The sequence below is a fragment of the Hyla sarda genome, chromosome 8 (assembly GCF_029499605.1).
Source record: "Hyla sarda isolate aHylSar1 chromosome 8, aHylSar1.hap1, whole genome shotgun sequence".
Lineage (NCBI taxonomy): Eukaryota > Metazoa > Chordata > Amphibia > Anura > Hylidae > Hyla > Hyla sarda.
The window spans coordinates 137356368-137373108 of record NC_079196.1 but is presented as its reverse complement, the minus strand read 5'-3'; the positions used below and the strand labels follow the sequence as shown (position 1 = coordinate 137373108).

Genomic DNA, 16741 nt, shown 5'->3' with positions numbered 1-16741 from the left:
AAATGACACCTTATCTTTATTCTGTAGGTCCATACGGTTACATTATGTAAGTTTTATTTTATTTTTAACTACATGCAACAAAATTAGTATGTTTAAAATTGTCATCTTCTGGCCCCTATAATATTTTTTTATTTTTACACATACGGGGCTATATGAGGGCTCACTTTCTGCGCCGTGGTCTGTAGTTTATATTGTACCATTTTTGTTTTGATGGGACTTTTTGATCGTTTTTTATAAATGCTTTTAGGGTTTATGAAGTGACCAAAAATGCACAATTTTGGACTTTGGTATTTATTTACATGTACACCATCGACCATGCGGTTTAACTAACATTATATTTTAATAGTTCAGACATTTACGCACGCGGCATTACCTCATATGATAATTTTTTTATAAAAAAAAATGGGAAATGGGGATTCAAACTTTTATTAGGAAGGGGTTAATAAACTTTTATAAACTTTTTTTTAACACTTTATTCTTATTTTTTTTAGCCCCCATAGGGGGCTACAACATGCAATCTGTTGATTTCATATACAGTACTCATCAATGATATGCCATAGTATAGCGTTGATCAGTGTGATTGGTGCTCTGCTGCCCCAGCCTCCAGCCTGCTGCATGTAAGTACCCTCCCGCTGTCCTCTCGCTGATCGGGACATTACAATTTTGTCGTGGTAGTCCCGATCAGCTCCGCTGAGCTGCCAGGACATTTTACTTTCTTTTTTTCTTTTTTATTTCTAAAGGGTTAATGCCGGGCATCGGCCTGATCGGTGGTGCCTGGCATTAACCCTGGGTCCTGGCTGCTGACAGCAGTCAGGACCCACCGGGATTGACTCGCGCTCAGCTCGTGAGCACGCTTCAAACCCTGGTAATCGGACTCGGGACGTACAGGTACACCCTCTGTCCCTAAGTATCGGGATGTGATGGCGTACCCCTACGTCCTCCATCCCCAACAGGTTAATATCCCACTTAAAACAATTAACTGTAGATTGTACTGTAGTTGTTGTTTTGGAAAAATTGGTGGTTATGCAATTTGAATATGTTCCACAACTGTGAAATCCTTTGATAGCATGACACATGGTTAGCTATCAAAGGATTTCACTGTTGTGGAACATGTTCAAATTGTAAAAAACAACAAATTTTTCCAAAACAATTACAGTACAATCTACAGTTAACGGTTTTAAGTGGGATATTAAAGAGCCCATCACATGCAATACCAAACAAGTGATTTATGTTTTACAGTGTGAATGTAAAAAACAATATATAGGAAGGACAAAAAGACCACTTAAACCCCATATATCTGAACATATGTTTAACATAAGGAAAGGAAATGAAAACATCCCCTTTTCACACACTTTTTAGGTACCATAAGCAAGACCCATCACAGTTAAAATATTTAGGTATTCAGGTTGTCAGGAAGGATTGGAGAGGAGGAGACTTCATAGCAAGGATGTCCAGATCAGAATCAAGAAAGATATGAGTTTGAATCTACTGAACCGAAGGGCCTCAATTCTGAACTGGAGATCTTCTGTTTTCTATAGAGTATCCCTGTTGGGCTCTGACTTGCTCCCTGTCCAATGCCTGGCTGTTTACTCAGCGCTTGGACAGAATCCGAGTCCTAGCCCACGGGACCTATCTTCTAGCAACATTTATTCATAATCCTACTTTATACGTCTCTTTGTTTTCCACATTTTTTCCATATTCCCTATTCATTTTTGGCCACTCTGTTCCAAGTTATATTAAGCCCCATACTCCATGATTTTGGATTCTGATATTTCCCATTGTTTATTAGTTATGCATTAATATTTATTATTTCCTAATCCCCATATCTATTTCTATTATCTTCATCCCTATGCATACCATTAAATTTTATCTATTCATATTTCGTCCTTCACCTGACTATTTTACTACTTTTTCATTTTATGTTTTTCATTTAAATTTGTATGATAGTTTGTATTAATGTTTTGGCTTTTTTACTGATATTTATATTCATATTTAGAATATATCTGGTTACAATGTTCACTTATATACATGTACTTCCTAAACCTATTCCTAATGCTAGGTAGTAGGATCCATTTCGTATATTACAATAATCACTACCCATATGCCAATCAAAAATTATAGACTATATAAGGCCACCATCATAGGGTCAGTCATTCATAGCCATTGAAAAAGGGGAACCCACCCCGAAACTCGTCTGGCAATTTTTGCACAACGCACCACCTGCATTCTTATGATATTACTGTCCTTGCAAGCGCTGCAGTCTCCTAAACCGGGTACCACTGTGCAGTTCTAGTCCGCGCTTAAACACTATTCTCACCACGAGGATGCCGCTGAAGAACTGAAAATCAGTCTGACAGGGAGGGTGTACATCATTCCTGCTTTACCACTTCTGCTGTACAGACTTCGTTTCAACATCAGGCCGGATGCCGATCCGTGCCATTCAGCGTAAGGAAGCCGGCACCCTGACACAGACCTGGAATGTACGGCAATTTGCATCATCCTCGCATCACATAACTCTTCTGGATACAGGTAACATCCATCCATAGGTTGGGCGCAACCGTGCCAACCTGTTGAAGGGACATACTAGCAATATCTAGTACATGTTGTGACTTTCTGTATATCGCTATTAGAACCAGTGTATCCATAGGAGTAAAAAGCACTACGTTGAAAAGCACAGTGATTTGAACAAAGCCGTTAGGATACTTTCTTAAACAATTATTATTTTTTTAAACTGTCAATTTTTATTAAATTTTCAATAAGTTTGAACAACAAAGAGATACACGCAAGTAGCAAAAGTAGGGGAAACAAACCCCTAGAGGTCAAGGCAATGTACAGACAAAACAATGCAATCAAAGCATCAATGTATTGAACACTCAGAACCAATAGACTTCCAGATCCGGTTCTATGAAGTTTAAATAAAGGGGAAAAGAGAGGGGGGGGGGGGATGACAACAACCAACATCAAGGGAAGGAGACACAAATAGGAAACACACATAGAAAAGATAAGGAGAGAAGGCAAGAGAAGGAAGAGGAGGAGAGGTCCAGAAAAAGTATAAAGTTCAGGGAGGTTGCCAGTAAAACTGTCCCATGGGTCCCACACCGAAAGGAACTGCGGGATGGTGTTATTCAGAGAGGCAGTAATAGATTCTAGGGAGCGGATCTCCGGAATTCTGGCTATTAGTTCACCTTCAGAAGGGGTGGGGGGTCTGTTTCTAATGTTTAGCTATCAGAGTCTTGGCCGCTAAAACAACATGTAGGAACAATTTATATGGTCGCTTGGCCAAAGCCCTAGTAGGCAAGTGTAGTGGAAAGGCTAATGGGTCTAAAGGTACCACAACCCCCCAAGACATTTTGGAGCAATAGCTGAACCATCTTATATTGTGTTTCCTTATAGGCCGTACATATGGATGCCCGAGAGGCCCTATGCCAAATCACCCTCCACTGAGGAATCGTAATAGTAGTGTTGAGGGCTTCTTCCCAGCGTCCCATATAACTGTGAGATTGGGGGGGGGGGGGGGGCGGCATCATCCAGGGGGAGTTTAAGAGGGAATAAATGCTCGAAAGTAGTTCCCTCGTCTGAGGCCCACTCCTACACAGCCTCTCAAAGCTCGTGGGGAGTGACACAGTCAGAGAGCTCCGCTGCAAGGATAAGTAATGCCGAAGCTGCGTATAGTGGGTCAGTTCATAAGCAGGGAGATCCCAACGGGACATCAAACCCTCAAAAAGGCACGCGTGATAGGGTCCACCACGTCAGCCCAACAAAACAAGCCTCGGGAACTTAATTCATGAACCATATGAGAAGTGCCTCCAGGGGGGAAGTCAGGGCGATATAGGAAAGATTGCAGATAGGAGAAGGAGGAAAAGAGTCGGAACTGCCTAGAGTGATAAGTCCAAACGTACCGGGAGAATGACATGGGGCCTAGAAGTGGGTTTGAAAGACCACAGGAAAGAATTAGGATGTGTAGGTGCCAGCCACAGTTTCTCAAGCTCCATCCATTTACTATAAGCATGATAAGACGATCATGCAGCAAGGTGACGTAGATGAGCTGCCCAGTAATATTTAGTCACATCGGGTACCCCCAGCCCCCTGGAAAACCGGCTTGCCATCATTACAGACATGGGGAGTCTATGTCTTTTAACATCCCAAACAAACCGAAAAATAGCTGACTGAAACAAACGCAGCGTAGCTAAGGGAACCCACACTGGTAATGTCTCAAAAAAGTAGAGCAGCTTGGGTAGGATAGTCATTTTGACCACCACAATGTGCCCAAAATAGGAAATTTATTGTGACTTCCATTTTTCCATTAAGGAATGCAGCTCGCAAAACAAAGAAAGAAAGTTCACAGAGTATAGAGAGGAATAGGAGAGAGAGAGGGACACCCCTAAGTACTTAATAGCAGAAGGGGACCAACGAAAAGAGTAGCTAGCACGCAACAGAGTCACCAGGGACGGAGGAAGATTAATAGGCATAGCCTCTGACTTGGAGAGATTAATCTTATAGCCAGAGACCAGGCCATATTCATGCAAAAGTTTATACAAGGAGGGCAAGGAAAGAAGAGGGTTAGTAAGAGTGAGCAAAACGTCATCCTCAAAGAGGTAGATCTTAAAAGCCCTATCATGAAGAGTTATTCCCGAGATGTCCGGGTCCCCTCGGATCAGAGCCGCAAGCAGCTCTATGCAAAGGACAAAGATCAGGGGAGACAACAGGGAAACCCTGCCTAGTGCCATTATAAAAAGTAAAGGATGAAGATGAATCTGTTGGAAGCTTAAGAGAGGCAGTGGGGAGAAATAAATACCCTGCAGTGCCGTAAGGAAGTTGCCAGTGATTCCAAATTTCTGTAGGGTAGCAAACATAAATGGCCATCCCAGCCTATCGAAAGCCTTTTCAGCATCTAAGCTTAAAATTAAGGCCTGCTAAGATTTCCTGTTAACAAGATGTATGAGATCCACAACCCTTCTCGTGTTGTCACCACCCTGACGACAGGGGATGAAACCAACCTGGTATTTGTGTATAAGGATAGGAAGGAAATCACAGAGGGGTGCAGCTAAAATTTTGGAAAACTATTTCAGGTCAGAGTTCAACAGGGCTATAGGCCTATAGCTAGCGCAATCATGGGGGTCTTTATAAGCTTAGGAATCAGTGTAATCAGGGAATGTAGAAATGACTGCAGGATTCCCTCCTCTCCCAGGAAAGTGTTAAACAAAGGGACCAGTTTAGGAAGGAGGACAGATGAAAAAGTCTTGGAGTACAAATAGGTGAACCCATCAGGGCCCGGAGAGCGCCCCGCCGGGAGGGACTTAAAGGGGTTATCCAGCATAAGGTGATTTTAGTACATACCTGGCAGACAGTAATGGACATGCTTAGGAAGGATCTGCGCTTGTCTTGGGCTAAATGGCTATGCTGTGAGATTAACAGAACACTGTGGCTAGCTTTCTCTGAACTTGTATTTCCTGTTTTCAGTTTTCTTGTTTGCCTACAAAAGCCCATGATACCATTTTCCTCCTTCCCACACATCAGCTACTCCACCCATTGAAACATAAATGAGCTGTAGACCTGTGGTTTTCAATCAGAGTGCCTCCAGCTGTTTCATTACTTGTAGATTGCTCTCTCCACCCACTGAAGCAGACAGGCTCCCTGTCATCAGCTGACTAGTGAGTCAGATCTCGACCACATTGCAAGCTGGGAAAAATCCGAGACAGCAGTCATTTTGTATGCTGTTAAAAATAAATATTGGGATTTAAATCACATAAGAATTGTGAGAAAACCATTACACACAGGTAAAGACACTATATTATGAACTACACTAACTTTACAGCACCCAGTAGCATAGTAAAATAATAAAAATTCCCGGAATACCCCTTTAAGAACAGTATAAAGCTCCTCAAGTGTAACAGGAGCATTCAGGGACTCCCTTTCAAGCGCACAGAGAATCGGAAGGCTACATTTAGAGAGGAAAGAATCCAGTGCTGCAGCATGCTCTCCAGGGTCCAAGGGGAGTTGTGAGGGAAGGGAGTATAACCTAGAGTAATAGTCATGAAAAAGGCGTGAAATAGAATAAGGATGATATTGAAGGGTCCCCGCTGTGTCCCTCAGAGCGGAAGGAGTCTGAGCAGCAGCACGGTCTCGCAAGAGCCTAGCCAGCATAGTATGGGCCTTGTTACCTTTTTCATAGAACCTCTGCTTAGCATAAAGCAGTTGCCGTTCCACTTTATGAAGTGCCCAGTCTCCCAACTGCGACCGAGCAGCAACCAGATGCCTCAGAACCGAGAGGGAAGGGGTAGCTAATAAAAGAGCCTCCAAGGAGGAAATTTGTGCTTTAAGTTCAGGGGAACGGATCACCACAGCTCGCTTCAGTCTAGAGCCCAAAGCAATACAATGGCCTCTGACCACAGCTTTGTGGGCCTCCCACAGAATCGCTGGAGAGGACACAGAGCCTTCATTGTTTGCAAAGTATTCAGTAATACTAGTCAAGATAGAGTCCTGGGAAGAAGTTTTTTTTTTTTTTTATTATTCGTTTTTCTTGGGTTTTTCAAGAAAAGTACAAACAAGCCAGTGATACTGTAACAATAGTACACAATATAACATTAAAACAGTGAAATCAACATTGGTGAATAATCTCTTATTATCTTATCATTATGGCAAGGACTATTAGATAAACATCATACTGAAAAGTAACTTTTGCAAGGCTGTGAATGATTATAATAGTATTCTCTATAGGTAAATAGATATAGTTGTTTCTGGCCTATCAGTAAGTGTTGTCGTATCACACTACAGAGTTGGATTGTGTCTTAAGGCCGTACGGAGATACCAGCCAGTAGTGCCACTTAGAGAGATATTTATGGTAAGTGTCATTCCCAAAAGAAATAATTTTCTCATATGTACATGTAAGTCCAATTGCCGCAAGTAGGTCTTCTGAGTTCGGGACTTCGGCTGATTTCCAATTTCAGAGTAATACAGTTTTAGCAATTGCACAAATTATACAAGTCAATGCCCTTCCTTTTAGAGGAATATTATCCACCCCTATCCAGAGGAGTAACAATTGGGGAGACCATAAGGTTGGCCAGGGGAATATTTCTCACAGTTTCTTACAATGCAACCAGTACTGTTGAATGCTAGGACACATCAACAATACATGCAGCAGAGACCCTCTGCAACCCTCCTGTGTCTCTAGTTTTTGTCATAATATGTCGTGCTATTCGTGGTTTCTTATAACCCCAGACAAACTGAGAAAGAATTGAGTGGGCCTTTGTGAAGAATTTTCCTGTCAGAGCAACAGGCAGGGTGCAATACAAATACAAAAATTTGGGAAAAACGAACATTTTAAAAGTGGCTATTCTGCCGGTACCATGAAATCTCACTCCTCCAACTCCTTCTGGACTTCCTCCAGGAGGGAATCATAGTTTAGTTTGTATATTAAGGATGGAGATGCTGCTAATGTAGTGCACAGATAATCAATCCCCTTTGTTGTGGGGACATATTAATTGGGAAGGCCTGGGTCTTAGATGAGTTTAAATGGTAGTAGGAGAGTCTACCATAGTTGGAGATTATTTCCATTACTGCTTCCAACGACTTCTCTGGATCTGTTAGGGACAGAAAAACATTGTCTGCATAGAGAGAAATAGTATGTGTCCTTCCCCCTATTTCCACCCCTCTAATCCGCGCATCCCTTCATATCGCTTGAGCCAAAGGCTCCATGGCCAACACAAATATGAGGGGGGACAGGGGGCACCCCTGTCTAGTGCTGTTTGTTAGGGAAAAACTATCCGATAATGCCCCATTCACAAAGGTCTTAGCCGTAGGATTATGATACAGCGACTCCATGGCCGTCACAATTGACCCCTCAAACCCCATATGTTGGAGGACGGAGAAGGTGAACGACCACCGAAGGCGGTCGAACGCCTTCTCCGCGTCTAGGGCCAAAGCCAATATGGGTGTCCCTCTAACGGAAACATGGTGTAGTACTCCCAGCATCCTTCTGGTGTTGAAATATGTTTGTCTGGATGGGACAAATCCCGCTTGGTCCACATGGACCAGATGAAGTATATTAGCTATACGGGACACTAATATTTTTGCGTAGATTTTTATGTCCTGGTTAAGCAATGAGATAGGCCTAAAATTTTGGGGCACATTTTCAGGTTTGGGTAAGGTAATAATTAACGCTTGGGAAATTTCAGCTGGAAAGGTACCAGTTTCTAGCGCTGCTTGAAAAAAATCTCTCAAATATGGCGAAAGGATGGCCCTAAATTGTTTATAATAATGACTGGCAAACCCGTCAGGCCACTGAGCTTTATCTTCTGGGAGGGATTTTATTGTTGTTTCTACTTCAGATAGTGTAATAGGTAAGTTAAGTAGATTTAACTGTGCCTGTATTAATTTAGAAAGGTCCAAGGATGACAAGAAGGAATTAGTTTCTGCTTCTAAATTTGGCGGGGTAGATATAGAATCTCTAAGGGTGCTTTCACACCACGTTTTGTACTTACGGTTCCCGAATACGGCTGGGAGGAGGGGGGGGGGCTTAATTGCGGCGCCCGCACTCAGCCGTATTCGGGAACCATATTTAATGCATGTCTATGAGCCGACCGGAGTGAACCACAGCCTCTGGTCGGCTGCATTTTCGGCCGTATGCGGTTTCCCGAGCGCAGGCAAAAACGTGGTTCATAGACATGCATTAAATACGGTTCCCGAATACGGCTGAGTGCGGACGCCGCGATTAAGCCCCGCCCACCCTCCTCCCAGCCGTATTCGGGAACCGTTAGTACAAAACGTGGTATGAAAGCACCCTAAGATTGTAGAGGCGGGAATAGTAATATTGAAACCCATTTGCTATATCCTTTGGTGCTTGCAATTTTAGGTTACTTTGCGGATGAATGATATATGGGAGTCTGCTTTTTAGTTGCCGCAATTTAAGACGTGCTGCAAGTAGTTTCCCTGCCTTGTTATTCTGTGAGTAATAAGTTGCTTTGGTTTTACGAAAGGCACGTTCATAATACTCTAATAGCAGGCCCCTGAGTTCTAGCCTTTGGTTCCTAAGGGAATTCGCTAAAGTAGAGGAGGGTGAGGATTTAGATTTAGATTCTGTCTCCTGGATGGAACGCAGCAAGTCTGCAATACGTTTTTCTTTTTGTTTCGTTAGTATCGTACCCTGCTTGATGAAAGAGCCTCTAATGCTAGCCTTGTGTGCATTCCATAGTATATTGGGGTTGGGCGAAGAAGGTGCATTATATTGGAAAAACTCAGACAGATCTGAATTCATCTTTTCCCTGTGCTGTGGTATCGAGAGTAGGTAGGAATTACTTCTCCAAATATATGTCTGGGTGGAATCATACTGCTCTGATATTGTTAAAGTTATAGCTGCATAATCTGTCCATTTGATCAAACCTATGGAAGATTCCTTCGCCAGTGACAACAGGGATCTGTCAATCAGTATAAGATCTATACGGGAGTAGACATTGTGTAAGCAAGAATGGAATGTGTAATCACGCTCCCCACCATGATGTATACGCCATATGTCATAATACTCCTCCTTCCACAGAGACGTCGCTAAGGATGGGGAGGATCTTATCACATGTGAAGCAGTATCTACCTGCGGATCAACAGTCAAGTTATAGTCTCCACACAATCACATGATTCTGTCTCACTGATCTAACCCTCCGAGTCACTCTACGAAAGGACAGTTGTGCTGTATTGGGGGCATATAGCGATACAATTGTATATGTAACATTGTTAAGGGAGCATATCAATATATAGAACCTCCCTAGTGGGTCCACATGGTCTGCTATTTTAGTGAATGCTACCGTGCTTTTAATTAAAATTGCCACCCCTCTTGCTTTAGAATGATAGTGTGAGTGAAAAATATGTGGGAATGCTCTGTGAGACAATCTGACGGCATCCTGTTGCAAAAGATGTGTCTCTCGGAGACACAGGACATTACATTTTAACGCTTTCGCCTCCCTCCACAAATGTGGTCTACGCATAGGACTATTTAGACCATTGGTATTGAGACTAGCAAACTGTATTGTATAATTTTGTATAAATTATTGTATAATAGTAAAAAAAATCATATACATTGTAAAATAGAACAAATCATGTATAAGAGACTTGGCACCTCCCAGCAAGGGCGCCTGCCCCTCTATAGACACAGCAATGCAATTAAAGAAATAGCCTGGACATACACCAACAAACATAAAAACAGACACATGCATAACAAAAACAAATGCATAACATATGCATAAACCTGTTGGTCAGATGAGTTGTGACAGGCCGAGGTCTGTCAAAGAACAGAGGGTAACTGTCCATGCTGCAGCCTATAGCTGCACACACCGGAGAAACGTCAATCCGTAACACAGTTCTGCACCTTATAGCGGAATTCCGCCTGTAAGTCCAGCTTCAGCGAACTGTAGCCCATTCTTCTCTTAGTTTGGATGGGGGTTTGGCAGGTGGATCCGGAATTGCAATTTTCCAAGTGTTTAGGAGCTTCTTGGTGATGTTAATTCTTGTAGTGAACTAGCAGACGCACCGGGAAACCCCACTTGTATGGTATCTTTGCCTGTCTCCGAGCACTTGAAATACAGGATAAGTCCCGGCGAAGCTGTAAAGTCACTGCTGATAGATCTGCAAATAGTAGTACGCCATGATACGGGGCAGGGAGGCCCCCATTTTTCCTGGAGAAAGTCATGAGAGCTTCTTTCACTCTGAAGAAATGAACCCTCGCCAAAATGTCACAAGGAATAGTATCCGGCAGGTGTCTGGGTCATGGTACACGATGTGCACGATCGATTTCCAGGTCGCTATCAGAGCATTCAGGCAGGGTGGTTTTAATTAATACACGCACATAAGCATGTATGTCCTGAGGCTGGACTGTTTCAGGCACTCGTCGTAGCTTAATATTATTTCTCCTGCCTCTGTCTTCAAGATCAGCCATTTTTGCTTTCAGAGTGAGTACTTCATCCTCTAATGTGTTGTGAGCGTCTATTAAGGTGTGATAGGAGTTTGCAAAGTCCCCAAATTTTCCTTTCACATGATCCACTCTGTTCCCTAGATCTGTTAGGTCAGCTCTTATGGGGTTAATCAAAGTTTGCATGTCCAGCAGCATAGATCGATGCTGCAAAAGCAGCATCTCTTTCATAGCAGTGTCAGTCAATGTAACATTAGAGACTGGTAGAGCTAATAAAGCTGCCTCTCCTGTGTTTCCAGATGTTAAGTTGTCATTTCTAGATAAGGAGAGCTTTGATTTATCTGCTGAGTCCAATCGCACTCTCTGTCTGAGCGGGCTCTGAGAGGGGGATGAAGCATCTGAGTGCCAGGCCTCCCTGTTACCTCTTTCTGTGTCACTCACCGCTCAGTTCACTGCTTCAGGAGATTCGGATCGTCGTGTGGCATCCCGGTCCTCCAGTGTCTCCTCCCGTGTTGACCCTGTCAGCAAGGTAGGGTCAGAAGTAGATCTGTGTAGTGGATGATTTGCAGGGCTGCGAGGTGGGTCAGGAGAAGGAGCACAGCGCAAAGTTTCCCTTAGGCCATGCCCGGCGCCATCTTGGGAGGTCTCCTCTCTCCGCACAAAGTAGAATTTCGATAACTTTGCTTGCTGTGCAAGTCTCTTCTTTCTCGTGGTAGGCATGCTAGGAATGCTCCGACACCCCAGGGTATATAAATCTTGAAGCTGGATGCTAGAAATGTCGCTTTATAGCGGTGCTAAACCCGGAGCTCAGCACTCACGCGTGCATACAGCCAGGCAGCCAGACCACGCCCCTCCGGGAAGAAGGGGTTTTAAGTAAGGAATTATTAAGATGCCAATGACAGCGGCGTGGAGAAGAAGTAAATGGAGAGAAAGATACAAGAACAGGGCTATGGTCAGACCAGGAGATAGGTTCCATAGGAGCAGATGAGAGAATGTGCACCAATGGGAGATTGCCGAAAAAATAATCAATAGGGGTGTGGAGTTTATGGGAGTGGGAACGATCCGATGGGTGGTTAATACGCCAGAGGTCATAGAGCGCAGCCGAGCGAATCAACTGCCGAAAAAGTGTAGACAAGCGCAATAGGGGAGAGGGCGGCAGAGATGGGAGAGTGGCGATCAGTAGAAGGAGAGAAAATTTTATTAAAATCACTCCCCAATAACCAAGCTGAGGAAGGGTATTTATGAAGACTCACCAGGACCCAACAAAGAAAAGGGATCTGTGCGGAGTTGGGAGCATAAACATTACAAAGGAGCAGTGGTTTACCCCAAGGGATCCTTGCAAAATAACAAACCTGCCCGACGGGTCAAAATAGGAGGAGGAGACTTGTAGGGGGCAACTCCCGCTACCTTCCTATCAGCAGAAGCTATGTATGCCTGGGGGTAAAGGTGGTGAAAGGGAAAAGTGCCTTTCTTGTCAAAGTGCGTCTCCTGAAAACAAAAAATATTCACTTTCAGGGCCAACAACGCCCACGGCAGATGCTGTTTAGTGGGGGTGTTAAGACCCTTCACATTCAGGGAAACACACTTAGCCATGAGAGGCCAGGGGAGTGTAGAACAAGTGCAATGTAGGGTACTCATCATGAGTAGGCAGGGACATCATGAGTAGGCCAACCACAAACTGCGGACCACCCTTGCTCACTACTGGACCTAAAAGGAGAAATTACAAAAAGAAAAGAAAACACACTACCAAGAAGACAGACAAGACAAAAGACAAGAGAGAAACACGAGGTGCAGACAGACAGGAACAAGAGGAAGGGGATATAGGACAAATAATACAAAAAACAAACCAATGGTGCAGAGGCCATAGTGGAGACCAATTTGAAGACCAAAAAAACGTAGCAGTAGTATAAACTGTCATAATGTCGTTTACCATGGTCTCAGAGGGGGATAGTGGAAGAACGCACCCGAGAGGACCACTTACAGAAACCAGAGCCCCACTCAAAGGCCACGCAAAAGGACAGTCCTAGATAGACATATCGTGGAATAATAAGCAACTAATGTAAGAAACCTGTAAAGGGGAAGGCAGGAAAGTATCAACCACAAAGAGAGAGATCCCGCAGACAATCAACAGTTCTCAACAACAGACCCGCCCCAATTTCTCATGGAGGGTGCGGGTCAGGGCCAGGAGGGCTGGATGGAGGGGCAGCTCTGCCACGTCCGGAGCATTTCCCACAAACCGGTTGCCACACTGGTGGCAGAGAGGGGGGAGACCCCAGTCCTGGAGCAGAGGAACAGGAAGATCCAAGGTGGCACAGAAGTCTGGCAGGTCCGCAAAGGTCTGGAGTACGGCAGAGCTCCATCAAAATCAAAGTTCTTCAAGGAGCAAGATTTAGCCATTATCCTCTCCTTCAGTTGGAAGTCAGCGACACAACAGATGACATCCCTAGGAGGACCATTGGTAGGGTGAGGACGCAGGGCCCAATGAGCTCAATCCAATTTGATCTTATGGGATGGGGGTTCCCCCAGAATCATGTTAAAGATAGCCTCCAAAGTGACATGCAGGTCTTCAGCTTGAGTAGCCTCAGGGAGGCCACACGCACGTATGTTATTACGCCTGCCCCTGTTATCCAAGTCCTCCACATGAGAGCGTAGATCATTAAGGAAGTCAGTCTGAGCAGACATGGAGACTTGAATCTTTCTAATATAGGAACTTGTGGAATCATGAGCCTCCTCTAAATCATCCACCCTTTGAGAGACATGTTGGAGGTCTTGGCGCATCAGAGCAATTTGAGCCCGGCGTGCATCTTTTACTTCTGTAACAAGTGCCTTAAAGTCTTCCTTGGAAAGGAGATTAGAGAGTAGTTGGCTAAAGTCCATAGAAGGCAGGGCATATGCAGGTATCCCCGAGCACTCTAGGTTCATCCCAAGGCCCTCGCTCCAAGCTGAGTGGCTGGCCCCTGGCCGGGGGGTACCCGGGGATCCCAGCACGGAGGGGGGGGGGGGCTGAGGGGCACCACCCGAGGGGGTCCCCTAATGGGCTTATGAGTTGAAATAAGTCTCTGCGGTTTGGGGGGGGGGGGAACACTGAGGGAATAAGCAGGAGGAACAGGGGCCCAATCATCCACCACAGCAGGGGAAAGTTCCAGATCCACAGACAGGGCAGGGGAGCACACAGGGAGCAGGAGGGGTCCCTATGGCTGAGTAGCCCTGAGGAGCAGGTGAGGGGACTCCGGAAGTTGCTAACCTGGTGCAGGGATCCAGATCTTGCGGCAGCGGGGAGAGGTTTTGCACACTCCTGCTGGACAATGGCGGCAGTGGGATCCGGAGCGGGGGGTTTCCAGCTGTTGTGCCGGCGGCCTCTCGGTAGGCTCAGCTGGGGAGAAGAGAGGCAAGGAGAGCAAGGCCGCATCAGACCGTACACCCGAGTCCGGATCCGGGGAGAGCAGCAGAGGACCGGCAGGGAGATCCCTCCAGGTTCCTGGGCATGGCTTAGGCGGCACAATAGCACTAGGGGTCCCCATAATGACTGCCGCTCCCACCGAGCGTGAGCGCAGGCTGCGCGTGGGAGCCAGGGATGCTGGTGGGGAGGCCGGAGCAGAGGAGGGAGACCTTCTGAGGCAGCGTGCAATCCCCCTTGTGGGAGTCTGAGCAGGAGGAAGTGTCAGCAGTTTCTTCTGATGCCGGCGGGTGCCTCTCTTCATGGGGAAGAGGGCTGGGAGAAGCTAATAGAGCAGGTCATGCGGCCATGAGGGAAGGAGCACCGTAATCAAGTGTCCATTCTCAGCGGCGGCAAGCCACACCCCCAGTTAAACAATCTTTTTTTTTTATAGGTGGCATTATTCTATTGGATATTTTGTTAGATTTTTTTATTTTATACTTTATTTTATGGTATACTACATATTTTATCCTATGTTCTAAGTATTGATATTTTATTATACCATGGATATTAATAAGGGCCCTGCTCAGACATCAGAAGTATTACATAATTTTATAGTAATAAATATTTTGTACAACCAGCTATATCTCCAGCCTTTGTTATAACATATACATACGCCACTTTGAGGTCTATACCATAATTTTAAATATATTTACAAATAATCTATACCTTGAGGTCTGATTCCTATGTTTTGTTCTCAAACTTTATATGTGTTATTGTAATGTAGGGAAAAACTGTACAACTTAATAAAGGCTCTAGTACTCTATTGGGTTGGGCATGGAAGCTACAGGTTTTGTATGGCATCCTGCAACACTTTATTCCACATGTTGAAGCTGAGCTTATAGAATCTGCATACTTTTAGGCTGCCAAAGCTAGCTTCCTAGCTGGTCCCATAAATGCCTGAATCGAAATAAATCTAGCGACTAGGAAGACCAAGAAAGTGTTACAAGATGGAAGCCGCAGGATGTCCTGCACATAATCGCCAATCTGTTAGTGTCCCTTGTATTACTACTAGGAGTGACTAACTGTCATAGGCAGTTGGGGCAGTGTGTCACTCAACAGCAAAAGCAAAATTGAAGCATGCACCACAAGGCCTCCATATTCAAACCTGACCATTGTCAGATTGCCAACAGAACCTGGATTTGTCACTAAAGACTATATGGTTCCAGTCCGTAGCAGTCCAAGTTTCTTGTTCACAACACCACTACATATGAAGGCAAAGATGAGTGGCTCCTAACACCTTCTAAAAGCTTGGTTAGAATGGTCAATATGGCAGGCACTCTCTTCAAGAGGTAGCATCCTCTGGGAATGTGTGTTCAGAACTCCGGCTCTCCTTGTTTAAGGAGCAGCAGTTGTCGACACACCCTCTCCATGCACCGTCTATGGGAGAGCCAGAGATTAACGATCACTGTACTTGTGTATATCCACAGGATAGGGGATAAATGTAAGATCGTGCAGGATCCAACCGTTGGGAACCTGCAATCTTCTGCCTGGTGCCCCAGTGTTCTGAAGATTTATGTTCAGAACACTGTCTCTCCTCATGCATGGAGTGGCGGTACTCGACACGCTCACTGCATTAGAGCCAGAGGTACATGAGCAGTAAGATTAAAAGTACAAGCGTTCCCCTTTAACAAGCAATCCGCTACTTACTGTGCAAGCAATAAACTGTTTGCACTGAAAATGTTCCACAGTCAAACATGCTTGAATATTGTTATGTGCAATATCTATAGTTCATAGAAAATATAGGTTTCTTACCAAGAAGGTGCTACGACAGTGAAACTGGTTATATGTTTTTCTTTTATCTTGAAGAGGAAATACAAAACAAGTTTCATTGTATGCCTGTTTTAAAAGAGGAAAAAAAGACAATTATTAACTCTGCAGAGACATCCAACTAGTCAAGGTTTTTTAAATGAGGTAATTTAGATATGCTGTTACATGCTTGTGGCTTGAGGTGGCACAGGGATCCCCATATGGCAACGGGCACCATGTCTACCACAGGTATATTTGTTTACAATTAAGCACTTTGGCTGTTGATTTATTAAAATGTTTGCACATTGAGGCCTTTATTTTCTGGTAGTGATATATGCCCAATATCCATCTGATATTAACATATGGGTTCTCTGTGTATTTGGGGTGCATGTTTTTTATGGGTTACTGGATTTTGTTGTCCTTGTGTAGTATTGTGATTTGGTAATTAAGATATTTTTGGACACTTTTTCTTGGTTATAATTCTTGTGTGATTTATGGGTGACAATTGTAGGTTATTCTGGTTACAGTGCCCCCTCGTGTTCTTTTGAATTACTGTTTAAAATGGTTCTGAAACCTATAAAAATTATGTTTGGGATATAGTAGTTACATTGTTTGTAAGGTTGAAAAAAAAGTTCAACCTAAAACCCTACTATGTTGATCCA

At 44.3% G+C, this 16741-nt stretch overlaps 1 protein-coding gene across 5 annotated transcripts in view; it reads right to left on the bottom strand.

The window, feature by feature from the left end:
* PGAP1 (post-GPI attachment to proteins inositol deacylase 1) overlaps positions 1 to 16741 on the bottom strand; it is a 1221194-nt gene that overhangs the window by 769103 nt on the left and 435350 nt on the right. For all 5 annotated transcript variants that reach the window (XM_056536018.1, XM_056536017.1, XM_056536020.1 and 2 more), the window contains exon 10: positions 16086 to 16169. In XM_056536018.1, the coding sequence (XP_056391993.1) occupies positions 16086 to 16169 (84 nt within the window). The remainder of the gene's footprint in view (positions 1 to 16085; positions 16170 to 16741) is intronic.